Source organism: Otolemur garnettii, unplaced genomic scaffold (genome assembly GCF_000181295.1).
Source record: "Otolemur garnettii isolate 467f Iridium unplaced genomic scaffold, OtoGar3 scaffold00006, whole genome shotgun sequence".
Classification (NCBI taxonomy): Eukaryota; Metazoa; Chordata; class Mammalia; order Primates; family Galagidae; genus Otolemur; species Otolemur garnettii.
Genome location: NW_003852401.1, coordinates 36,336,779 through 36,363,895, shown reverse-complemented (window position 1 = coordinate 36,363,895; position 27,117 = coordinate 36,336,779). Strand labels below are relative to the sequence as shown.

The following is a 27,117-nucleotide window of genomic DNA, read 5'->3' as shown; positions in this document are numbered from 1 at the left end:
AGAGAATAAAGCCTGGGAGGCCGAGACCTGACCAGGGGACCCAACTAATCAGTGCAGAGATGGGAAAAGAAAACAGTGGAGTCCTCATTATACAAACGCAATGGGAAGATAGCTCAGAACTGTCCTGCTGGTGTCTCTGAGATAAGTGGGACAGAGTTCACAGAACTTAACACCTTGAGCTGTGATGGAAGGTGGTTTGCTGATAAAGTACATTCCAAAAGGAAATGGAAATCTACCACACTGCGCTGAATCATCTGTAAAAAATGAATGTACAAGACTCAAGTCTTACACCTGTGGTTGAACTAAATTACCCCTGTTAGATACTATTTTAGACTCGTTTCCCCATCATGTTTAAAAAATAATCATGTGTCTGAAAACCAGGTAGAGAAATTCATTAACATGGGTTTAGATGTTTTAAGTCTTTAATCTTCTTCACATATTCAACACAAAATACTGACAATTGATAAACAATAGGGGGAAATGCATTTCAGTAAAGATCTAGAACTCAAAGTATCACTCTGGTCAAACACAGAAAACAAAAGATAGGGTTTAACAGAGATGTTTAGTTTAACAGCATATTTAAAACAAACAAGAATAAGCCGTAAACAACCTTCTCTGCTACCTACTGAAAGAAGAGTAAAAATGAATCAAGAACTTCTAGATCTTTTCCATGGAACAGCTTTTAAAAAAAGGACTTGCTAATAGGATGCTACAATGCACAAGGTCAAGGATTTAACAAATTCCACAAGACTCTACCCGGTTATCACTGAGAAATGTATTATTAGAAATATAATGCATAGAGATGTAAAGTACATGGCGTTAAAAACAGACCTCGCTATATAATCCTACAGGGTGTCCCAAGGGCTGCCATATATAGGAAAAATTAACAAACTCTTATTTTTAATATTTTTATATTTACATATCAACGTGCAATTTTATAAAATTTCCTAATGAATATTTTGTGAATAAAGGTACATTTAGCTATAATTTCCCATTTTCCCTACGCACATTATTGTGACATCTGGGACACCCTGTCAGATGTCACTTTTATCTGTTTACGTGAATAACAGTATAAAGATCTACGGTTTGCCCTTTTGACTGGTACTCCCGAACGCTCACCAAATGATCAGTGCTGACTTTGATCAACAGCTACAGAACCTGGAAGACCCCACTCCTGTCTAAATTTAGCACCTAGAGGGCCCCACCCACCCTCCATGCTGTGTGTTTCCACAATTCCAAAAATAATTAATTGCAGCCCACATTATTAAGTCCACAGGTACATTTGAATTCTGAGCTCTAGCTAGAAAAAGCAGCAGCAGGGACAAAGTAAGCTGCAATTCATTAGAAAAGCAAGAGGAAATTCATAAAAAGGCTTCCAGTTCAAGTCATAATTAAAGTGGCCATTAGGTCCCACCAGCTCGGCAGAGCTGTGGATGTTCTGCTATTTTTCTTTGAAAAAAAAGAATCTAGAATAAGCATGTTCACTTGAGAAAAATACTGTATTTGTTAAATTTTTGTAGCCATTCCCAAGATACTTTAAATTGTATATGTCATTCAAGGGCAGAGTATAGACTAGATAGGATGTGTTCATAGCTGATGCATCTCCAGGAAATTTTTCATGAAGGCAGCCAGCTTCTGAACATCTTCAATTGTGACGGCATTATACAAAGAGGCCCGGATGCCTCCCACAGACCTGGAATGAACAAAGAGCCGACCATTAAAAACAAAAGCATCTAAGTTAGCACCAAAATGACTCTTTTTCTAGTCACCAGCTCTTAAGAATTATAGTGACCGAGACCATCATGTCCAATCTCCCAGCTGAAAATCTTCGACAAGTGGCAAAGACCTTCCCACATCTAAGTCACTAGAAAATTCTCCTTTATGCAGTGAAGGCTCACATGCTAACATTTAACTTAGATTCATTCAACCTACAGACTCTTGGCAAAACAAATAAATAAATAAACAAACAAATAAGATAGGGGGAAGAAAGGACCAGTCGGATGAAGACGGCAGCTCTGCTCCCCACACCGTTCCTGAGCCTGCCATGCACAGCATGCGGGTGAAGTAAGCATCTCACTGCTGCTGTTCTCAGGTGTGAGGACATTTATTTTTCATAGATCATGCAAGATTAACTAGTCTGGTTCAGCTGGAGTAACAGTGATGTTCTAACACGAGAATGGGGTGATACCAGCCTTATCAGAGATGTGCTGGCAACCTCTGTGCCATATGAGCAGTTGAGGTTTTCAGAGGTAATTCTGGCAACACTCCCACGGAAGACGCAGCTCCACTGTGCCCTCGGTTGGGGAATCGTGTGAAGGGTTCCATTACAACAGGAGGAGGCACGCCCATCACAGCAGCTTTGCCCGACAAGTTACCTAACTGCTACTCCAAGTTAAGCAGGCTCCTACTTTTATTTCTTTCCACATATGAAAACCTAAGCCAATTCTCTGAGGAGCTTGTGGACTGGAGGTTCACTCACCTATGCCCTTTCAAGGAGATCATATTGAGTTCAAGAGCTTTATCAAGAAATCTTTTCTCTAAAGCGTCATCTCCTTTGGCACTGCCAATGCGGAATGGAATATTCATCTTGCTTCTATTTGGGGGCACCACTGGACATCTGAAAAACATTTTTATTATTTTAGCTACTTTTCAGGTTGTTAATGTACAGGTTGTCATTAACAAATTAACAGATTTATGAAAAACATTTTCTACATGCAGGCAGGCAGATTAAAAAAAAAACTAGAACATTTATAATTTACCAGAAAGACCAGACTCTTGCACATGGAACAGTAGTCTAGTGTCCTCTTCTACAACTTATACTTTACTTCATTAAGCCTCAGTTTCCTCCTCTGAATATTTGGAATAGTAATACTTTTATCTCAGACTAATTGAGACAGCTCAGTGGTACAACATATATGAAGCTTCCAACCCATGGCAGCCACACAGCAAATGTAAATGACCCTTTCTAGGTAAAGCTGCAGAGAAATCAGTTGTTCTTTTTTTTTAAGAGACTCTTTTTTTTAAGAGTCTCACTTTATCATAAGCCCCTCAGAAGAGTGCCATGGAATCACAGCTCACAGCAACCTCCAACTCCTGAGCATAGGCAATTCTCTCGCCTCAGCCTCCCAAGTAGCTGGGATTATAGGCACCTGCCACAAAGAACTACGTTCTTCTTAATCGCAGCTGCAAGACAAAAGTAAGAGGCAGCAACTTTTGGAGGACTTAGCACCACAACACCAACCTGTGTGACCTTGAGCAAGTTACTTAAGCTCCCACTGTGCCTCATCTTCCTCATCTGCACAGTGGAAATAATAATGGAACTTACTGAAATTCTTGTGAGAATTAAGTAAGTCACTATTCATAGAGAATTTCTGTGGCCCATTTAAAAGTTTTGAGGTAGAGTCTAGTTCTCTACTTTTCAAATCTGGGCTAGCCTTGTGACTTGCTTTACCCAAGAGCCTAGGACAGAAGTGAGTGTAACTTCGACACACTGGCCTCAAGAGGCCGTTCAGCTCCTCTTTTTGTTCCCTTAAAATATTGCTGCCACAAAATATTCCTGGCACCAGTCTGAGCTAGTGGGCTAATTGTCCCAGCTAACAGCCAGCACCAACTGCCAGATATGTGAAACCATTTTAGACCAGATGGCTTCAAATGAGCCATCAAGTGACTTCAGTGGAATGAGGGATCCTGAGATCAGCAGAAGGTCCATATAGCTGAGTTCAGCATAACCCACCACCCAGAGAATCATGAGCAAAGAAAATGGTGGTCAAGTCATTAAGTTTTGGGATATTCTATGACAAAGAAATAGATAACTGATAAAATTTAAAGCAGTATGTGGTACATTTTAATTTGAATGCTATATAAATTTTAAGTGCAATAAATTCAGCGTTTTTGTTGTTTTTTTTTTTTAATTCCCAACACCTTGCAGAAGGCATATACAGACCCTCCAAGTGGATGATGGGCCAGGCACGGTAGCTAATGCCTGTAATCCCAGCACTCTGGGAGGCTGAAGTGGGTGGATCACCTGAGTTCCAGAGTTTGAGACCAGCCTGAGCAAGAGTGAGACTTTGTCTCTACTAAAAATAGAAAAACTAGCCAGGCATTGTGGTGGGCATCTGTAGTCCCAGCTCCTGAGGAGGCTGAGGCAAGAGGATGGCTTGAGCCCAGGAGTTGTAGGTTGCTGTGAGCTATGATGCCATAGTACTCTACCCAAGGCGACAGTGAGACTCTGTCTCAAAGGAAAAAAAAAAAAAAAAAAAGAATGATGACTGAATTTTTGTTTACGAAAGGTTAGTATTTGCCTTCACTTTCTGATGTGGAAAATAAGCAGCCAAAATTATTTTTCATTGGCAACCAAAAGAGACAAATGGAAGAAGCGCTGACTTGATACTCTGGAATTTTTAAAAAGCACATATAAAAATCCTCTCTCTTCCCCTTTTATCAAGCACATCCTATTTTATGCTTACACTTTACAAATGGGATTCATTAAAGTTAAACTGCAAATAAAAGCAGTGTGAGAAGTCCCTTGAAGGCACATCCATAATTCCTGCTCCAGTTAATGGGAGTCAAACGCACACCTTCAGGCAGAAGGAAGGCAAACAGGGGCCCAACCATCCGGAATCAACTCTGAGTCTGAATTCCACCAGGTGGTCGGTTTCCTGGCTGATACAGAAACGTTCAGTGGTGACCCTCTTTTGCTATTCTGCTGTCTCAGGCTCCCAACGTGAGGGTCCAACCACAGAGGTAGAGGGACAAAAAGCACATTTACCAAAAAAAAAAAAAAATTACAACGAGGAAAAATTAAGAATCTGCATTTACAATTCACTCCCCCTAAGTTTACTCATCCCATCATGAAGATAGAAGACACCATGAAGCAATACTGTCATAAAAGCCAGACATGAAAGACGACACCACCTCGCCATGGATATGTGCACAGTACCCACAGCAGTATGTCTCTAGCACCGGGCTGAGGAGAAAAGGAGAGAGCGAGTGTAAGAAGAATTCACGGCTCCTAATTTAGTGAATCACAACTCCACGGGAGAAGTGTCCTAACAGCAAAGGGCTGCAAAAGGCGGAGAGCCGGGTGAGTGATTCTGTGGGAGAAGGTTGACAGGTTTCAGAGGCAGGGAGGTGAGGAGTTAGGATGGATGAGAATAAGGCAGGCCCTCTGGCAGAGAACTGCACCTACAAAGGTGCAGGGGCCCCCGCAAGTTTGCTGCCGTAACAGGGGTGCTGGCTTCTCCGGCCAAGGTAGCTGAGATGGACAGGGCCTGGGCTGTACAGGGCCCTGTGGTTGTGCTCTGCTGCCGACCAGGCTGGACCCTTGAGAGGGCAGCAGTCAAGTCTGCACCACCAAATGAGGGCTGTGTTTTAGAAACCTAACTGTGGCACCCAGAGGAGAGATTGTGGGGTAAAGAAACTGGGAGGCTGAGACACCTGTTCTTATGGAGAACTTTCAAGGTGAGAGGGAAAGGGCCCCTCAACACACATCAATCAGGAGAACAGGAAGGCTCCATGCCAGCTCCCTCTGTTACCTACAGGGGACTATTCTTTCCTGTCACAGGGAAGGAGGCGCCCTCTTTTTCCTGAAACATATGGACCTCCTTATCAAAGTCTCTGTACCCATTTTCAGAGACAAACAGATTATTAAATAACAAACCTGGATTTTTAAGTATCTCTCAGTATCTTAATATTGGCTTAAATTGCAGTTACAAACACAGGGTGAGCCACGTCCAATGTCACTGTAGACTGGATCTGGCCACACTCCCAGTTTGCAACCTCTGAGGTGAATTCTAAATCTCAGAGGCAGCCAAGATTCCTGCCTGAAGGGCTGAGGTGTGAGGGAGCAGAAGAGGCCAATTGACTAAGGCCCAGGTGGGTGCAGGACCAGATGGGTAATCCCAGGACTACAGAGATTTAAGGAGATAGTCTGAGCGAGAGCCAGAGCAAAGGAGGGGCTTCCCAAAATCTAAATGGGGAGCTGACGTGGAAGGTGCCAATAAGCGTTGCTGGAAAAGTGGTCACAAGGCCTGAGAAAATTAGGAAGTCCTGCATTAACAGGGCTGGGAGGTTTCTTTACTCCTGACTTCCTGCAGCCCCTCATGCTGGTATAAATAATGAACCGCTGGAGGTCGGACAGGAACGCAGTTTTCCTGGAACACAGGCGGCTGAAAACCCCTCCTGCTGCAGGGAACGGTGTTCCAGAGGTCCCCCTCTGAGAAACACCAGGCCCTCCCAAGTTATCGGGAGAGGAATGTGAGGAAAGGTACCGCTTCAGCCAGAGACATTCACCTCAGGAAGGCGGGAGGGGTCGGAAGGGCAGGTGAGGAAGTCACAGGAATTAGGCGACTAATGATGAGACATTCATGTCATAATCTGTCCCCCCGAAAGGCTATGCCAGAAACAAAGGGAATGAAGAATAAGAGCGCATGGGAAGAGAAGCCCACCAAACATAACCACAGGGCTCTTACTGCTCGGTTTTGTTAATGAAAAATTAAATTTGTACAGAACTACAAAAATCTAGAGGAAAAACAGGAAGATCTCCATCCCCTTTCCTCAGAAGTGGCTACCGTTGGGGCAGCACCTGTGGCTCAAGGAGTAGGGCACCAGCCCCATATACCAGAGGTGGTGGTTCAAACCCAGCCCTGGCCAAAAACCCCACATAAATAAATGAATAAAATTAAAAAAAAAAAAGTGGCTACTGTTAACAGTCTGGTGTGAGTGTTTCAAGCTCACTTTACATACACAAGACGTGTGGGTCTATACACGTCTATGTGTGCACACAGAACTGCTGTGGGGGTCTATTAATAACAGGTAAGTCTTTTCTACAATTGCTCTTTCTCTTTTTGACCTGATGACATATGAGTAACACGATCCTCTTCCTAAGTGTGCTCAGAGATCTGTTTCATTCTTCTCTGTGTACACATGATTCTGTACTGCCAACGATTCTCAATTCCTTCATCAGACCCCTCCTGATGGGCAGATGGGATGTCTCCAGGTTGTCACTGTTACATCCCATACTGGACATGCTTGTACCTAATTCTGTGTACACCACTGCACCCAGGCAGGGGCCCCGACATAAAAATCCTTGATCAAAGAGCATGTGAGTTTTAAATTTTGATGAGTGCTGCAAACTTTGCCCCAAGTTTGTCTAGATTTATACTCTCACCAAAAGCACAGTCCCTTGCCAACACTAGAGGTTATCATCATTTTGATGTCTGCAGATCAAAGGAAAAAATATCTCATGGTTTTAATCTACACTTCCTAAAGAATGAATGAAGTCAGACATCTTTTTGTTTGTCTATTAAGCAGGTGTATTTCTTCTTAGCTGTTTGCTCAGACCCCCAGCAACCACCCCCGTCCCCACTTTTATTTGGTGATCCTTCCCCAAATAAGTCCCCACTTTTATTTGGTGATCCTTCTTCATTTGTTGGATAGTAACTTTTCTGTCTTAATAAAAAAATCTTTCTCTTGTCTGTCGTGTTTATATTTTAATTATGTTTAAAATGTCCTAAACTGTAAAAAGCTTCATGTTTTTGTGTAGTTAAATATGCCATCTTTTACTGCATGGCTTCTGAGTTCTATGGCTGCTTCAGGAAGGCCTCCTGCTCTCCTAGACTTGTACAGCACGGGCTCCAGAATGAGACTCCCATGATACCCCCCACCTCCACATTCACATCCTGGCTGATCCCACTTTCCAGCTGTGCCTGCTACACAGGGTGTCCACTTCACAGGAAAGTGATGTGATAACAAGACGTATATGTGTGTGGAAAGGCCTGGGGCCCCACCTGCTTCATTTCACTTCGGGGTCTTCATGAGACCCATCACATGCCTCCCTCTCTCCCCTAAGGTGTGAGGGAGCAGAAGGGGCCAACTGACTGAGGTCCAGGTGGGTGCAGAACCAGATGGGTAATCCCAGGACTAGGTGACAAAGGTGCCCTAGGTTCCAGATCCAGATATGGAATCTGTCACTTGGACAGTCTTATAAGAATAAAATTAATATCTACTATATATTAAGTACTCTGTGTCAGGAACATCTTAATTGCTGTCTATAATAATAACTACAAATAGTAACAGCTAACACTCAAGGAAGGCTCCCTATGTGCCAAGAACTATTTATAGCACTTCATACAAATTAACCAGTATGAGAGCCTATGCTCTCAATTCCTGTATTACATACTCTTTATTCACATGCATTTCCATTTAATCCTCATGATAGTCATTAAGAAGCACGTGCCGTTATTATATCCATTGTACAGATGAGGAAACTGAGGCTTAGAACAGTTAGGTCATTTGCCCACAGTCACATGCTAGTAAGTGGCAACTGTCCATGGGGGCTCAACCTGGGGTCAGCCAGCACTGTATGAATGGTCAGGCTATGGAATAAACTCAGGGCTTCAATGGTTGTCTTATCTAGTCTCAAGAGTTCCCTGCCAGGTCACTGGCAGGGCTGGTGCAATCCCCAGCAAACCATCCAGACTGTACTCAGTGAAGCAGCTGCCTATGAGTAGGGCATGGAGGGTGGGAGAGAAGTGAGAAGACAAGAGAAAGGCCTAATGGCAGTGATAACTTGCAAATTCTAATTCTACCTCCCTCCTCTTTTATTGTCTACTTCCTTTTCGGGGTCACGTTGCTGAACTATTTCCATAGTTAGGAAAGTGAAGAATTTCCTGAAAACCCAAGTACATTCAGGAACAGCTAGTGACTCTTCCAGCTGTAAATAGAGGAAAGAGTAACGAGGTCCCACAGGACATCACGATCCCTGCGTGACATTTTCTAGGCAGGCGGCCGAGGAGGTGATGGAAGTTCCCAGAGAGATTTAAGAGGATACAAGTCCTGGGTTAACCTATTTACAAATGTGTGAGGCATCCTGGGTGCAAAGGGTGACCAGCTTCTCCAGGAGGTGACCTGGTTGCAGTGTGAGCTCGGCAGGCTGTCTGCGGGGAAAGGGCGACCAGGTTGCATGTTTGGAGTTAAAGGACCAGGGGTGGGGGAACCTCAGGAGATTCCCAGAGCTCTTTCTGCTTTCTAATTCCCTGGATTTTCCCTGGAGGTATCACCATTCCTTCTGACCGCCAGTTTCATGTGTAAAAATCTCTTGAGAAACAGACGGAGCCAGGGCAGATGGCTTATTCTTCTGGGTGTCCCAGGAGCCTAGCACAGGGCCAGCCTGGAGCAGGTACTCAGGAGCCTCCCCACCCACACATCAGGGTTGAGGGTGGAAGCTCCACAGGACCAGCCTCCCACCCCAGCCTATATTTGCTTCCTGTTGCACAGAACCACAGAGCAGGGGGTAACATACAGTGTACACCCTTCCTCCAGATGGCACGTGAGAGAGCAGCCTAAAGGCCAGGGAGCCCAGCCAAACCTGACTCCCCCAGGGCTTATGGCTGGAGGGCCACCATGAGCCAAGGACTCACAGGAGCAGGAAACAAGCATTTAAGCACAGAGGTGGCAGCAGCATGCTGTCTAAAGGGCACACCCCCATGCCCTGCCCATGGGTGGTTACAGACATCTGTTAGCAAGTCTTGGCTAAAAAATAGAATTCTAACTTAGGAGTGAGGCATCACTTTGTCTGTTTCATGTGGACCCTGAATTCTCAAAGACAGTACAAATTCCCCAGTTACTGTCTGGCAAGTATTTTAGTTACAACAAATTGAACCCTATAATAGGGGTTGGGGGGTTAGTGTCCCAGCGTGCTAAGCAAGGTAAGTGTTTCTGTGTGTGTGTTTACATGTATACATGTGCTCACATACATGCACACAGCATAAAGTTACACCCGCCTTGAGGCAAAGGGAAAGCAAAAGAAGATGATAATCTTTTAGACTTCTGTATCCCTGGCTTTCCCTCTGGCATTGAAGGGACCATTGTTGTGGGTGGCCCCTGAAAAGGAATGCCCATGTCCTAACCCTCAATATCTGGGAATATGACCTATTTAGAATAAAAAAGGTGTTTTAAGGATTTTGAGGTGTAATCATCCTGAATTACTTCGGTGGGCCCTAAATCCAAAGATCTATCATTCTACAAGAAGAAAGGACGGACATATTCAAAAAGGAAAAGACCACATGAAGACAGGTGCACACTGGGTGATGAAGCCACAAGCCAAGGACCACCTGGAGCTGGCAGAAGCCAGAGGCAAGGAAGGGATTTCTGAGTCTCTGGAGGGAGCAAAACCGTGCTGACACCTTGCTTTCAAACTTCTGTTGTTTTAAGCCACCAAGTCTACAGTACTTTGTTATGCGGCCCTAGAAAACAAACACAAGACCCATACATCTTCTGTGGCCCTCCCGGAGCCACTGCCAATTCCATGCACAGACTGCAGGCTTGGGACGGGACTATCTGTCCTATTAGAAGGGAAGCTGTAGGCCGGGCGTGGTGGCTCATGCCTGTAATCCTAGCACTCTGGGAGGCGGAGGCAGGTGGATTGCCTGTGCTCACAAGTTCAACACCAGCCTGAGCAAAAGCGAGAACCACGCCTCACCCTGTCTCTACTAAAAATAAAAAAACGGAGGCAAGAGGATCACATGAGCCCAATAGTTGGAAGTTGCTGTGAGCTATGATGCCACCCCGAATCTACCCAGGGCAATAGCTTGAGACTCTGTCTCAAAAAAAAGGTGGGAGGGCTGGGGGGGAAAGCAGTGAACTTTCTTAACAAGGGAATATGGAGAAGGGGGAGCCAGGACTGGGTGTTTATACCCAAGGTCTCTAACAGCAGCCCTTTAATTGAGACCTTCCAGAAAGCACATACATTTTCTCCCCAAGAGACACACAGGAGATCTACCCTAGAGGGTGAACTGTGAATGTTCCCCAGGGCAATGTCTTTAGTGTGAGAAATGCCACTACCCACTGGGACACAGGTCCCAAAACCAGGGAGTCCCAAGGTGGGGTGCAGTGGGGTGCAGTAGGGAGCAGCTCCTCCCTTGCTCATTGGGCCAAGGACCACCCAGGCTCACCAGCACTTCAACGTCAAAGAAAGATGAATGTGTCCATTTTTTAGAAATACACAGTACAGTTTTAAACTCACAAGATGCTAAATGTGAAATAAATCCATTGACTTACACATAGAATCCTTGAGAATTATCAATGATCTCATAGATCATTTGAGATTTGATGGAACTAAGCTTCTCCATGGCTGAGGCACCTCCATTATTCTTAATCCACTCCAGGACCACACCCATGACATAGATGCTAAAATAAAGATTAAAAAAAAAATCCATTTAGTTCAGCTTTGCAAAGGTCTAAAGATATTCAAGCAAATTGTTTAGGTTGTATTAAAACAGACTTGCCCAGCATGGTGGCTCATGCCTATAATCCTAGCACTCTGAAAGGCTGAGGTGGATAGATTGCTTGAGATCAGTCTGAGTAAGAGCCAGACCCATCTCTGCTAGAAACAGAATAACTAACCAGGCATCTTGGTATACACCCATAGTCCCACCTACTTGGGAGGCTGAGGCAGGACGATCATTTCAGCCCAGGAGTTGGAGGTTGCTGTGAGCTATGATAACATGGCACTCTACCCAGGATGACAGAATAAGAGTCTCTCATTAAAAAAAAAAAAAAAAAGACTTAAAGACATCATTAGAATAGACAAGATGAAAGCAGGGTACATGTGAACAAGAAAGAACAGGTCAGGAGGTAAGAACTAGGCTCAACCCAATTCTAGATCCCCAAGGACCACTCAGAAAAAGAGGCTTAATTAGGGTCTCACCAAACTCTTCATGCCACCCTTTATGCACTTCCCTCCCCCACCACGGGGCACCACCCAGAGCGAGCACTTCATCTCCTGAGCTCCCAGAGCGCCTACTACCTACACAGACCTTACCACTCGCCTCCTTTACGTTAGCTGCTGTGTGCCTGTTTTGACTCTATGGTTTTGGAAAGCTGGAAGCCTTTTCTACCCACAGGCCCCAGCTCAGAGCCTTCCCGCGGTAGAGGCAGTGTGGCTCTGGGGTTAGGATATGGGCTCCCAATGCCAGTGCAGTCACTTCCTATGCTGAGCCCGTCACCTTGGGAATACTACACACACGGCTCTGTCTACTGGCACAGACCCAGTTACAGGTCGTCAGGATGCACAGCAAACAGTTGACAGTGGTTACCCTGGGGACTCTGCTCACTTGGAATTCTTCACTAAGAGAATCTGTCACATTTATAAATTTTTTAAAAGCAATACAAAATATTCCCTGGGTGCCCTTAGAAAAGCACTCCAGAAAGTGCCCCCAGAAAACCTTCTGGCTATTCTAAAGATTCTGGCTCTGTACAGGAGCAACCACAGGCGATGTTCTGGCACCTCTCTCTCAGAAATACATGACAGTAACCACCAAGCTCCCAAAGCTGATTCCACTATACACATGCCCACATGCACGCACGATTCCAGGACCGCAGGCTTCCCCCATCCCATCCAGGGGGAAGCAGTCTGGGCCAGAGAAGCCTTGGGAATAAGCACATGGCCTTAGTCGGCTGCTCCCATTCTCAACAAAGGTGGCCTGAGTTAACGTTTCGTATTTACGTTAGTTATGTAACCTCACACTGCCGCTAAAACAAATGTGTGCTTGTGGGTTAGTCATAGTAGGTAAAAACCATTTTGTGGGATCAAAAGAAAAATTTAAGCCTCGGGGAGGCGCCTGTGGCTCAAAGGAGTAGGGCGCCGGCCCCATATGCTGGAGGTGGCAGGTTCAAACCCGGCCCTGGCCAAAAACTGCAAAAAAAAAAAAAAGAAAAATTTAAGCCTCTCTTTCTTTATCCACTAACTGAGGTTAGTATGTTCTCCTGAAGGGTTAAAGAGAAAGACAGTGGGCCCTTTATTCCAGCCCAGCGCATTGCTCAGGGCTGCAGAGAAGCTATTTGAAGGCCATTTTATCCAGCTGAGTTAAACCAAAGTTCCCAGGACTGTGGTCATTAGGCTCCGAACAACAAAACAAAACAAAACAAAACCCAGTATCTTTTCAAACTTGGGACCTTTTCAAAGACTTTACTATACAATACCAAGTTCTGGAGTGTTCTGGGTGCCTTGTGAGCCTTAAGTTCAAGGACTGGGGAGGTTATTTTGCATAAATCTTTGTCTCCATTTAGAGATTATTCTCATTGGGTGAGCTGGGAGTTTCTAACCGTGTGACTGAGGTACTCCAAGTGAATGCTCTTTAACATCACAGATTTAAGGTTATTCCTTAATCATACAGAACTATACCAAACTTTCCCCCTATTCTTTTGAGGTAAAAGAAAGCAAAGCAACTTGGAACTTGGTCAGAATGCACTTAATCCAGTATCTTTCATCTTCTCCACTTACATGATTCTAAGCATATTATCAATCCTGAATGGCCCTGACCTGGTCTTAATTATTGCTGTTTTTATTTTTCTGGGAAAGAAACTTTGCCCCTCTTCTGCCCTTGTTTCTGGCTCAGCCAGAAATGGTCTGAAAAGAAAGTTCCTACGCTTTCCCTACCCTGTGCCCACACTCCCCGTGGACGAGCTGAGCCAACGGTCAAGGCCAGGCCACGGCCACCCAAGGGCTGGTAAGGGAGGGCCTGTATAAGAAGGTCACTCTTCTAGGAGACAACTTTCTTTCCATGTCTCCAAATCTGACTCCAGCTATTTTCATCTCCCATTAGACCAACTGGCCTGTTTTCTCACTGTCACCACTAAGGGGTTTCCACCCTAATATTGACAAGCAGAGTGTTAAGGTGTTCATTACATTTTTTTTCTTTTCTTTTCCTTTTTTTTTTGGAGACAGAATCTCACTATGTCACCCTTGGTAGAGTACCATGGCGTCACAGTTCACAGCAACCTCAAACTCATAGGCTTAAATGATTCTCTTGCCTCATCCTCCCAAGTAGCTGGGATTATAGGCGCCCACCATAACGCCCGGCTATTTTTTTGTTGTTGTTGTTGTAGCTGTCATTGCTGTTTAGCAGGCCCTGGCCAGGTTCAAACCCACCAGCCCCAGTGTATGTGGCTGGCGCCCTAACCACTGAGCTATGGGCGCCGAGCCAGTTCATTAAATTTCTTAAAGGTAACGCTTGGAGGGTGTGCCGCAGGATCTCTGGGCTGGGCCCTGACCACAGCTTGCAGGCCTGTAGGCCATGGGACAGTTCTTCCGAGACAGCACTCTTTCTCTGTCTCCTCCCACCTCCTCACTGCTAAAGCCAGTGGCAGCTTCAGCATCCCTGAAACACTCACCCCACCGGTGGGCAGGCCCTAGCCCCACCTTCCAACAGGTAAAGAGGGAAAGGCAGCCCTTCTCCTGCCACCTTGGAGCCATGGCCCTTCTCTAGGAGCCTGGCACTTGAGGTCCCCAGCCTGCCATTGCTCATGAATGGCAAGAAACCACTGGTGTTTACCCATTGCCCAGAACTCCAGAGGTAGGACAGGCAAGTTGGAGACAAAATTTAGCCCCACCCCAACATGCATTTGAGAAACAATTTCAGTCTGGGTGAAAGAGAGTGGGGTTCAGAGGTGACTAAGAGAGCTCACCCTGGAATGTCCGACCTATTCCCCAAGGAAAGCAGGGGACCCAAAGTGAGAAGCTGCTCTGTATCATGTAACTACACAGAAACCCTGGCCGGGGCGGTGGGGGGGGGGGGGCTGGAGGAAGGAGGGAGGGGCACTGACAAGGTCCTGCTCCAGATGGAACCACCTCCTGTATTCGCCCCTTCCTGTATCCACTTCCTTAAGAGAAATTCCACCCATCACAGAAGAATCCCATTCAGTGGACAAGCTGGACTTCAGCTGCGTCTATCCTAACGCAGAACCCTTCACTCATGCAGATCCATGCTCACCCTTTTGCTTGTGTCCAGTGCAGAGTGCACATGCCCAGGATCTAGAGTCAGGCTGCCTGGGTTCACATCCCACTATGCCCCTTCCTAAAACAGTAACAGTACCTACTCCTAGGGTGACTGGGAGGCTTAAAAGGTTACACACATAAAGTGCCACTGTTTTACATCTTATCTGCCCTGCAAAGATGAATCCATAAACTCCGGTTCTTCCCCCATGTCCACTCCTGCTGCAGGAACTAACAACCACCACCATAATAATAATGTAGCAACTAACCTGTACAAACTACCAAATGCCAGGAACTAAGTGCAAAAATAGCCTGGGAATGGTGGCTCACTCCTATAATCCCAGCTTTGTGTGGCTAAGGCAGGAGAATCACCTAAGGCCAAAGTTCAAGACCAGCCTTGGCAACACAGTAAGACCCTACCTCTATAAAAATTGAAAATAAAAAACAGAAAAATTAGCCAGGCATGATGGCACACATCTGTAGGTCCAGCTACTCAGGAGGTGGAGGCAGGAGGATTGCTGGAGCCCAGGAGTTTGATGTTGCAGACTCCAACAACAAGACTATGCCTCTGCACTATAGCCTGTTTCTAAAAATAATAACAAAAATTGATTAAAAATTTTTTAAAAGCACAAAAATAAGAAATATGTGTCTTTATCTACCTATCGATCAACTCATTTAGGCCCCACAGCAACCCAGTGAAGAGGGTCCTATTATTGCTCCTGGAGACACTGAGACAGCGTCACCTTGCTCTCCCTGACCCACTGCAATGCAGCCCCTCTCTCAGCTAAAAGGATGCCAGGCTGACAGGACCTCTGCAGACTGGGTTAAAAAACAGAAAGGCGTTTCCCATCCAGTAACAGCCAGCCGGCCAGCTTCATACAGGCCCAGCAGGGAAAGAAAGGAAAGAGGCTAGACCACTGAAAGCTCCTCTCCAAAGCTACCTCAGCAGTTTGAGATGTAGGCCACGGCTCATTTACAGAGGGCTTTTGGGTTAATGGTGAACCACCAAGGCCTGGATTACCAAGATCAAACAAAAAAATGCCACCACTCCCCCTCACAAAGGCAGGAAGAAACACTGATCAAACAGTGGACAGAGGGTCGAGAGAGAGAGACGAGTAAGGCAGAGAATCCGAACAGGACATCTGGGGTTGTTGGGTCAGGCATCATGGAAGCATGCTCTACTTTAAAATGCCACCTCTGCTTTGATGGGCAATAGTGAGCCCCCTTAATGCCGTGTCCCAGAGTTACCTGAAACATGAAGGCGTATTGTACAAGGAGTTGTTTGCGGCCTGTGCCTTGTACTCCAGGACTGAGGGGCACTCTTTGAGGGCAAACCCCAGCAGGTCATCACGGACGATCACCACGGTGACCCCAGCAGAGCCAACATTCTTCTGGGCACCAGCAAAAATCACACCAAACTTAAAAAGAGAAAGATGGGCTGTTTTAGAAGCATTTGGTCATTTTTCATAAACACATACAAACTTTCCAACCTCCACTCAAAGCACAGTTTTTACAAGCAAGTGACCCTACTCCTGTTCAGGGAGCAATCCATGCTGTAAAGGAAGCTTCACCTGGGATAGCATATCCGTACTCAGAGGTCCAAGGTCTAAAGACAATCTCTGCCTGCCCCTGAGCTGGAAGGGGCCAGCCCAAGCCCATCACACCCAAGGCCTTACACATACTCACACTCAATGTGTCTCCTTTCTACATCCAAACCAGTCTTTCAAATGGGGCCTGACTCTCCTTGGCAACCAATAAATGAAACAGAAATGTAGACAGAAGGGACAGAAGGTGCTGAGAAAAGGACTGCTGTGACAAAGAGAAGGGAGGGGACAAGCTGCCCAAGGGAGAAGAAATTTTAGAAAATAACAGATGTTTAGAGGTACTCCAGAAAATTTTGTTGGGCAAGATATAAAACCCTCTCCCACGCCTCTCTATGAAACCTTTAGGAAAAGCAAATAGTGGCAGTGGTGGGGGTAGGGGGAGGTAATAAGCATTTTACAGAGGATATGACTTAGACTTGCAGTGCCTGGGTGATAATAAAAAGCAGACTAGCAGCAAAACGTGGTATATCCCAACAATGAAATATTATCCAGCCTTCAAAAGGAAATTCTGGCACACAGGACGGCACAGATCAGCAGTTCTCAACCTGTCATGACCCACAGGGATTGTATTAAAGGGCCGTGGCATTAGGAAGGTTGAGAACCACTGGCATAGATGAACCTTGAAGACATTACACTAAGTGAAATAAACCAGTCACAAAAAAACAAATATTGTATTGTTCCACTTACATGGGTAGCTAGAGTAGCCAAATTCATAGAGGTAGGAAGGAGAATGGTGGTTGCCAGGGGCCAAGAGAAATACAAGCATAAGGAGTTATTGTTTAATGGATTTCGGTTTGGGAGATGACAAACATCTGGGTATGGATGGTGGTGATGGCTGCTTAACAATGTGAACAATGCCACTGACCTGTGCACATAAAAAAGGTTCAAAATGGGCCACACCTGTAATCCCAGCACTTTGGCAGGCGGAGGTGGGAGGATAGCTAGAAGCCAGTAGTTCAAAACCAGCTTGAGCAACACAGAGAGACCGTATCTCTACAAAATATACAAAAGTTAGCTAGGCATGGTGGCTGTTGCCTAGAGTCATGGCTACTCGGGAGGCTGAGGCAAGAGGATCACTTGAAGCTAGGAGCTTGAGGATACAAGACCCTGTCTCAAATTAAAAAAAAAAAAAAAGACAAAAAAAGGTTTGGCAGACTAGGCTGGGCATTGTGGCTCACACTTGTAATCCTAGCACTGTAGGAGGCCAACGCAGGTAGATTGCTTGAGCTCACAAGTTCCAGATCAGCCCGAGCAAAAGCAAGACCCCATCTCTACTAAAAATAGAAAAAAACTGAGGCAAGAGGATCACTTCAGCCCAAGAGTTGGAGGTTGCTGTGAGCTATGACGCCATGGCACTCTACCCAGGGCAACAGCTTGAGACTCGGTCTCAAAAATAAAAAATAAAAAGGCAGACTAGTGAGATGGTTCAACTGCTGTTTATAAATTCTTCACAGACATTACTGCCCCGTTATATGCACCTGGTTGCACTGGTCCCAGAACCCCACCTTGGTGAGCCACTCGTAAACTCTGTGGGCCCCCTTGACACTTTTGGAATTAAGGTGGTTAACATAAGGGGGCTCCCTGTAGGTCCCTCAAGCTTGGATAATGTGTCGTTGCCCTTGAAGAGAACATGTCACTCTCAATGTGTTGGCCACGAATGTTTCTATGTGCCACTCTCAAAGGCAAGTAGTTTCCCTAAGACTTGAGTGTGACTCTGGGGAGCAGACGTTATTCTGAGGCTGGGAATACCAGGACTTAAAGCATTTCCTCAGCCTGCTCACTGACAGCTGCCCTGGCTCAGGGGGCTCTGCCGGCCCAAGACACTCATGGTCATTCCTGTTCTTGAATAAAAATGCCCCTAAAGAAACAGAATCACTGGGTTCCCCCCACTCGCCCTCTTTCATACTCTACCTTGGAAACATCCACTGGCTTGGACAGGAAGTTTGAGGACATGTCGCAAACCAGCACTGCTCCCTTGACATCAGGTATGAAGTCAAACTCCACCCCATGGACCGTCTCATTTGCACAATAATAGACATAGGAGGCATCTGGGTTGAGGTTCCAGGTGTTTGGATCTGGAATTTCTATCAAAGAAGACAAGTTTGAGACTTCACAGTTTTACACTTCTCTTTTTTTATGTAGGTGACAGTCAGCCAGGAAACTGACACCTCCCCCAGCGGTGAAAGACTTACTCCAAAGCACTTCACAAATAAAAGCACCCTACTAGTCCTCACCATCATCACCACCAACATCCCAAAAGGATGATCAAGCCTACCCTTTGACTATTACCAGGTGCAAATAATCTTTTAAAATGACATGGGAAGCTGGATGTGGTGGCACACACTGGTAGTCCCCACTACTGAGTAAGCTGAGGCAGGAGGATCACATGAACCCAAGAGTTTGAGGCTGTAGTACACTATGGTCACACCTGTGAACAGCCACTGCACTCCAGCCTGTGCAACAGTGAAACCCTGTCTCTAAATAAAATAAGTTTTTTTTTTAAAGCATGGGGGATGTTTGGGGGGTTTTAGCATCACTCTGTCCCATATCCACTGATGGGTTAGTCCAGTGGTTCTCAACCTTCCTAATACTGTGGCCCTTTAATACAGTTCCCGTGGGTCACGACCCACAGATTGAGAACCACTGGGTTAGTCCTTTCTTCTCGCCCACTTTCAGCACATGTGATTCCTGTGAAGCCAATTAAACCCACAGCCCAGAGGCAGCAGATGGCTCAGACATGGCCACAGTGGTTGATTCATATTACGGCACAGGAGACATGAGACTGTTCCAGGGAATGCTCCACAAAGGCAATGAAACTTGGGAGAATATAAGGTTGGGAGCAGTTGTAGCCATCTTCCAAGAAAGAGGGGGAGCAGCTTCCCTGACTGTGGAGCCACCATGGGAGAGACAAGGAGACACCCCTGATTAAACACCTAAAGCCAAACCAGCCCAGGGCTTTGCAGCTAAGCGAGCCTAAAGAGAACTCTTTTTGCAAAAGCTGGTTAGTAGTCTTAACTAGTACAGCTACCAAATCTAAATGGAATGAATTAACTACCGACAAGGGAAATTATTAATAACTGCTGACTACCCTGAGCAGGGATAACCCACCAGCCAGCATTTCACTCTCCAGCTCAGCTCCCAGAACTTACTGGTGTAACTCCCAAGTTTAGGGTGGACGATATTCACAGTCCCAAACTTCTTGGCTTCTTCTGCAGCCTTGGCTGACCAAGCTCCTGTCACCACATAGTCAGCACACTTTCCTGCCTTCAGGCCAATCAGGTTTAACGGAACCGCACTGAACTGGCCGCACCCACCTCCTTGCACAAAAATCACCTTGTAGTTGTCTGGAACAGCTCTGAGCAGAAGCACAGGTGACAGTAAATACAGACTCACGTTGTCAAAGACTGAGAATGAGCAATGCTCTGCCAAGTGTTTTATCCAGGGTGGATTTATGACAAGAAATAAAATAAAGTTCCACTACTATTTTGCCTTCTCTAATTCAAGCATTTATCTATTCATTCCTTGGACAACTATTCACTCGGGACTGTGACTGAAGCTTGTGGTTACTGTTTGACCAGCTCTCCCTCCTTTGCCTAGTGACAAGACCCCAATGTTCTCATAGGACATCACCCCTCTGCCATTCTCAGTGGTTCAACTGTGGCCAAACCCGGCTCAACGGGGTGAGCACCGGCCCCAAACTGGCCAATGGGATTTGATGCTGAGACCTTTGCCCAAACTTCTGGGCAAAAAGAGCTGTTTCTACTGAGGGAAAGAAAACATTTAGAAGCTAATCCTGCAACCACTGGTGGCCTCCTAGTGAAGCAAACACAGAAGATAATACATTCCCGTTAAGCCTATAAGTTGGAATCCTGTCACTTGAAACCAAAAATCCTGGGAGTATTTAGGTGTTGAGCACCATGCTATGGACAAATGGCCACTGGGCAGGGATTTTTGATAATGTTTTAGGCCTAGTCATGAAATCACACACCAACACACATCAAGATAAAAAGCAAAATTCTTTGGCTCCAAGATGGAAAATTAAGATGATGATTAGAATGGCCACAGCGGGTAGATGACAGGCCACAGAAACCAGACCTGACTCTTTGGGTGAGGTCAGACTTTGGAAACAGGGATGCACAAGGCAGACCAGCTGACGAGGAGAACAGAGCTCCCAGACACATAGGTAAAAGAATAAAGAGGAGGACAAGGTGGCAGGATCTTGGGGAACAGGGTAGGTACCTAAATATCTTGTCTGAAAGATGCCTGGTATATATCCTCTGCTCAGTAGGACAGTGAAGCAGCCAGCAGCTCTTAGGAACTCTAATCATGAGGCTCTTAGCAGCATTCCAGATTTATGGTACTCAGATACAGGGCAGTTAACAAAGATAAGAAGTGGATGGAAGGAAAGTAGACTGAGACCTAGGTACAAGGGTACAAGGTAGGAACATGGCTGGGAGAGGACAGGCTCATAAATTAAAGTAGCACTCCAATCAGAAGAGGCCCACAGGCATGTGTCAAATTCCACCTCTCCCAGGCTGAGGTTCCAAATCACTCCTCCCTGAAGGACAGGCATGGGAAGCCCAGCAGATGACTCCTAGTTCTGAACATTCACACTGCAGCAGGCGTCTACTCTTCACAGAATTATCACTGAGCCTGCCCCCTCCAAATCACGTTATCAAGGCAATTTGAAAAGGAAAGTTACAGAAAAGTCAGTACAATTCAAACTTTGCTAACAAAATAATGCAAGAATGGACACTACCATGTTAATGATTATCCCTGACTAGTGGAGCTATAGGTAACTCCAGTTTGTGTCAGTTCTTTTCTAAACTTTCTAACATGAATGCACATTTTTTGTGTGAGCAACAAGAAAGTGATTTATTTTCAAGCTTACTATGTTCGTGGGTGTAGGTGCATTTAAAACCTCTCCTTTAAACAGCAATCTATTTAAGAATAAGGTATCCTCTGGGTAGGAAAGGCAGTGCAGGTAACCTACGAGGCATCGTTTAACCCAAAGAGCCTGTTAAAAATAAACTTTCTCCAGAGATTCTGATTCAGCAGGTCTGGGTGGAACCCAACAGTGGAATTTTTAAATATCCCCCCCACAGCCAGATGTCTCTGACAGGTCTTCTGAGACCCATACTTTAAGACCCCTTGAACTGGTTCACATTCAATTCTGCCAAAAAAGATGACTTTTTCTCATTTAACTCCTTTCCAGCCAGTTTAACTTCCACAGTGCTGAAAAGTCTTTCCTGGATACAATGGTTTCAAATCTTTAGAAATGCCACATAAAATAAAAACAAAAACAATAGCACAGGCAGGAAACAAACAGAAAGGCACTATGTTCTAACAAGGAATTGGGGAGAATCTTGAAAGAACTGGAATAGAAAATAATGTAACAGACACCTAGGTTTAGGGACTATCAAACAAAAGTAACAAAACTTCGTCTTTTATAAACTTACAACAATTCCCGCACGAGATTCTCTGTGTTGTTAATGATCTTGGCGAAATCGGAAGATCTGTGGCTCATTTCTGTGAAAGGAGAGATAAACAACAAAGAAAGTTTCAGTTCAAAACCAAATGGATGAAAATAATTATAAAAGTTACAAGTAAATCATATAGGCCAATTGTAGTTAATTCTGCAAATTGTGGGCCAAGGTACCAGTTGAGGGAATAATGTAGACGGATTTTCAAACTGCCAACACCTAAGCCTTATAGTCATGGCATGACCGACTTTTCTAGTGGCAGCTTACTAACCAAGCTGTTTATTAACCCATCACTCTTTGATGTTCTCTGTAACTCTTCTTACCATCCCTCTCTCACCCAAAGGAATCCATGTGCAATGGTTGCCCTTTACAACAAGAGCACAAAATTCCATGCTATGCTGTCACATCACAGAAATCAAAGTATATGTCCCAAACCCACAGGAACAAAATATAACAGAAACAAGCAATACAATTCACCCTATGGTCTCTTAATGCCATGCAGACTTTGGAATTACCAAGAAAAAAAAAAGAAACCCTAAATAAAAGAAAGCATATTTGAGAACACAAAAGTCCTCTTCCTCTATAACATCGGGGAGAGATGCTTAATAATGAAATCATTAAGGTGCAGAAAAGGTTTAAATACTTTTAAACTTTAATCGGGTTTTGGTTTGGTTTTTTTTTTGAGACAGAGTTTCACTATGTCGCCCTGGGTAGAGTGCCATGGCGTCACAGCTCACAGCAACGTCAAACTCTTGGGCTTAAGTGATTCTCTTGCCTCAGCCTCACGAGTAGCTGGGACTACAGGCATCCACCACAAAGCCCTGCTATTCTTTATTTGGTTGCAGTTGTCATTGTTCTTTAGCAGGCCTGGGCAGGGCTGGCTCCCTACTCACTGAGCTATGGGCACCAAGCCTAATAGGGTTATATTTAAGTTTATTAAAAACACAAATTGAAAATAAAGCAATATTATAAGTCTGGGAGCACTGTTATGCAAATGTACACCTTCTGATCCCAGATCCTATGGTTAATAAAACCAGTCACGATAGGGTAGGGCAGAGGTGTCTTAACCTCTTACCAGCATATATGCTGTTTTCAAAACTGTGTCTATCAAACATGCAACTCAAGTTATTAAGGGTTAAAAATTTATCTTCAAAGGACCATAGGAAGACCCTATAAAAATTCTAAGCTTGATGCATTTAAGTTAGTTCCCTTTGAAATCTGGACATTCACAGAATTCAAAAATAAATCTTACCAAGAACACTAATGCCAACTCCTTTGTAGTCCAATAACTCTTTTTGTATCTCTAACAACACCTAGGAAAAAAAATAAAAGAAGCTGATTTCAATGTGCTGTGCACATCCTTCCCTCTGTACACACAAACCTAAGGAGGGGAGGAGGTTACTCACACATCAGTAAGGTCCCCCTCTGTCCCTGTCCACAGCCAGTCCCCTTCTTCCCCCTCTTCCCACAAAGCCTGTGATGATGCAACTTACAAACAAATTGAGCATAAAATTAAGCAACATGTGAAGATGTGAAGATGCACATTTTCCAAAGGCATGAATTTACTAATTCCCTAGAAAATGTCCTCTTCCCAAATTTCATTCACCACTCTCCTAAAGCTAAATCAAGTACAAAGTGCATAAAGTTCTGGGTTCTGGGAACAACAAAAAAAGTTATACCAAATTACACACATAATTCAATTTTCCTATCTCTTTTGGTCTAAGATGCTAGACTGAGACAGGCAGGGTAGGCAGGAAGGAAGAGCTCACTGTAAATTAAGATCCGTGCCAGTGGCTCGGCCCCTGTGGCTCAAGCAGCTAAGGCGCCAGCCAAATACACCTAAGGTGGCAGGTTCGAATCCAGCCTGGGCCCACCAAACAACTATGACGGCTGCAACCAAAAAAAATAAAAAATAGCCGGGCATTGTGGTGGGCACCTGGGGTCCCAGCTACTTGGGAGGCAGAGACAGGAGACTCACTTGAGCCCAGGAGTTGGAGGTTGCTGTGAGCTGTGATGCCATGGCGCTCTACCCAGGTCTGTGCCAGTGTGCTGCAACAAGTTTAGCAAAATGTTGATAGAGATGGGTCCTTGGAGGTTCACTATACTCTGTCTTTATATATGTGAAATTTTCCACAATAAAAGAGAAAAAGAAAAGCTTTACAAATGAACACAAAATAAGTGCAAAAAAATTCTCAGTAAAAGCAACCCCCCAGATGAGATCTACAAACGTGAGATGGTTTTTTTTTTAAAGATGCCATCTAAGGAGGACATCACTAAAACACAGGAATAAGCTAAACTGGATTGCAACGTCTCTGAAAAACAAAATAGGATCTTGACAATTTGATTCACAAATGTACAAGCTAACAATTAAGTTTGTAAAGTCATTCTAGAAAAATTGCTACATACCTCTCATGGCTGAATATCACTATAGTCACCTTCAAAGTCCTCCCCTTGGGAAGCTATGCACCAATGCAGCACCTAGTCCACTCTTCAAAGCAATTTTGGAACTCACTTTCTGGAATGACCATCAGAGCCGTCATTTTATCAGGTCTGATAATTAATGTTCACAAACTTGCTTATGTTGGCAGCACTATACAAACAAATCAGTAAGGTTTCATAACCTTGGTATATCAGTCTCACAGCTGTGTTTGTCTGGACATGTGGTGGTGTCTTGCTGAGTGTATCATTATTGTTGTTGCATGTTCTTATGTGCCGCATGATGATAGCTCTGAGGGTCACTTCAGAAAAAGAGTTCCAAAATTTTTTTGAAGGGTGGACTAGGCACTGGCATCAGTGCATAGCTTACCAAGGGGAGTACTTCAAAGGTGACCATAGTGATATCCAGCAATGAGGTATTCAGCACTTTTTCTAGGATGGTTCTTGAACTTAATTGTTAGATCTGATTTCATTCTTTTTTCAAAATACTGGATGCTTATTATTACTGGTTAATTAAACAAAACTTAGTGACTCCTTCAGAAAACAGTAACATCTGTGAAGGAATCATCTTTGAACTTGTCCTGAGACTATATTTTTCTTATGGATAATATTCCTGGAAATGTATAGAATTTTATAACCAGAATCATTACAAGGACTTTTAGAGATTTCTACTTAAAAAAACACATTTCCCCCACCTCCAATCCAGTAGGATTTTTTTCCAAACTGCAGAATGCAATCACTTTTGTGGATCACAACTAATTTCTGTAATGAAATAGAACAAACCAGAGCAGAATAGAATACAAAATAGTGTATGTCACAAGTAAAAGGCTACAGTATAGTGTCAAAAAAGTTTGAAAACTTCTCTAATTTTTACTATTCATCTAAATCACCACCCCACCACCACCACCTATTACAGAGCATCTGAGGGCAAAAATCCTCCCAGGAAAATAAAAAGAAATAATTGTACTAGTGATGACAATTGCCATTATAACAAATTAGTAACAAAATACACAGGGAACAAATATTTGGAAGACTCCAAAACATGGGGGGGGGGGGGGTGGCTACAGGAAATGTTTCCACAATTGGAGCAAAAAAAATCTCACCTAAAATGAACCGTAAAAAGTGAGAAATAATCATCCTTGTTTTCTCTCAGCTAATGTGAGTGCTGCCCCTAGAAAGGCAAATTAGCCTTTCCCTCTAAAATGGTAAGATTGTCTGTTCTTACCACAATACAAAGGAAGCTCTATCCCAGGGAAATTTCTGCCCTGTTCAACAATTTATAATTGTAAAATACTTGGCTTTGCCCCATGCTGTTACAACTTATTATCAGCTTCATCCTGGTTAGAAAAATAAAATTAGGTGGCAGGGGTGGCAGCAGCCTGTCAAGACACTTCAGAGACGCTGCTTTCTTCACAGCGGGTGAGGCTCGGAAGGGTGGGTGTTGGGGGGTACAGGGGAGGAGCCTGGGCCCGGTGAGGGGCTGGGAGGGCCAGGAGTGAGTTGCCCTTGCGCTTGCAAAGTCTTATCGTAGCCGGGGGAGAATACAACCATTCCTTTTGCTCCAGAAAAAAGTGGACAGAACTGAGTTAAGCAGCCCAACGCCTACCACTGTGTGAATACTTGAACGCCTTTCGGGGATAAGCAGGTTTTTAAAAGGGTGGGGGAGAGAGGATTAAAAGAAGAGTCGTTTACTGGGGGACAAAGAAGGGAATACCCTAAAGGAAGGCTTTCAAATTTACGTTTTTACTCAGTGTTGTAAGTGCTGCGTAAACTAAACACTGGGGGGCGGGGGGTCCGTGGCGGGGAGCCAGGGGGGCTGGCACGCGGGCCTTCAGCTTACAACCCCCTCAGTTAACGTGATCCACTGCCGTATGCAAAAGCTACCATCCATTCATTTCCAGTCATCAATCGCATCTTGTCCATCCCTGCACCCATTCTACACTGCCCGGGCTCCAAGCCCAGCTGTGCAACGCAAACGCACAGAAGAAACCCTTGTTTTTCGGCCGCGCCTCCGCCCTCGGCCCAACCGGTGTTGGACGAGGCACAGCCCCGGGTCTACAGGTGCGCGGCTCCGGCGGGCCGACTCGTGCACGCCTCGCACCGGCAGTCGGGGCCAGGGCAGCTGCACCGGCACGCCTAGCCGAGCTCCTTCACCAGCCGCATTCTTCCACAGCCCGCTCGCGAGAGCTACTGTACGCGGCGCGCTCGCTACAGCAAAGCGTGCGGGAGCCCCGCGGCGGGAAGTGGAGGTCCCAGTGCCCGGAGGGTGCAGAGATGCGAACTCAAGCGCGCGCGTGCTCTCCCCGGATGGCACTGCCGGCGCGCGCTCGCGGGGACTTACCGAGCGCGGCAGCTTGGCAGGCCCCGGCCCGAAGTTGACAACGTGACTAGTCGCGTCCATGTTGCAGCTGCAAAGGTGGCGAGTGAACCAAGCAGTAGTGAACGCGATAACTGCGAGCGTTCTGGGTCACCGCAGCGCAAGTCTATGGCGAGCACCGACCCCTGCCTTGTACCAGAGCCGAGGTGACACCCCATTGACCTGCGCCGTCTCAGACCCTGCGCTGATTGGCTGGCATGAAGGAGCTCGCATCCTCATTGGTCGCGCTCTGGAGCGAGTCCGAGAGCAGTTGCTCCTCCTTGCGTTTACTGTTCCAGCCCCCTTTTCGGTCAATGCAAGGCGTGCGGAGATTGCAACATCCTGCCCGCTCGGCGGGCGCCCTTCTGGGCATCTTGGGCGGCGGGAAGAGGCTGCCCCGGCCAACATAAGTTCGCGCTTTTGAGCCCTCCATCAGGCCAGTTCCGGCTCTCCGACACTGAACCT

At 45.4% G+C, this 27,117-nt stretch overlaps 1 protein-coding gene across 1 annotated transcript; it reads right to left on the bottom strand.

Annotated features, from left to right (window-relative positions):
* Positions 1-433: 433 nt before the first annotated feature.
* PSAT1 (phosphoserine aminotransferase 1) lies at positions 434-26,810 on the bottom strand. The gene is made up of 9 exons (XM_003782967.3): positions 26,638-26,810; positions 23,113-23,173; positions 21,837-21,906; positions 19,527-19,732; positions 18,289-18,461; positions 16,022-16,191; positions 11,059-11,187; positions 2,480-2,617; positions 434-1,693 (listed from the first exon to the last, which is right to left on the bottom strand). Exons 1-9 carry the CDS (start codon positions 26,695-26,697, stop codon positions 1,588-1,590), a joined length of 1,113 nt encoding a protein of 370 aa, XP_003783015.1. The 5' UTR covers positions 26,698-26,810; the 3' UTR covers positions 434-1,587.
* Between the last annotated feature and the right edge of the window lie 307 nt (positions 26,811-27,117).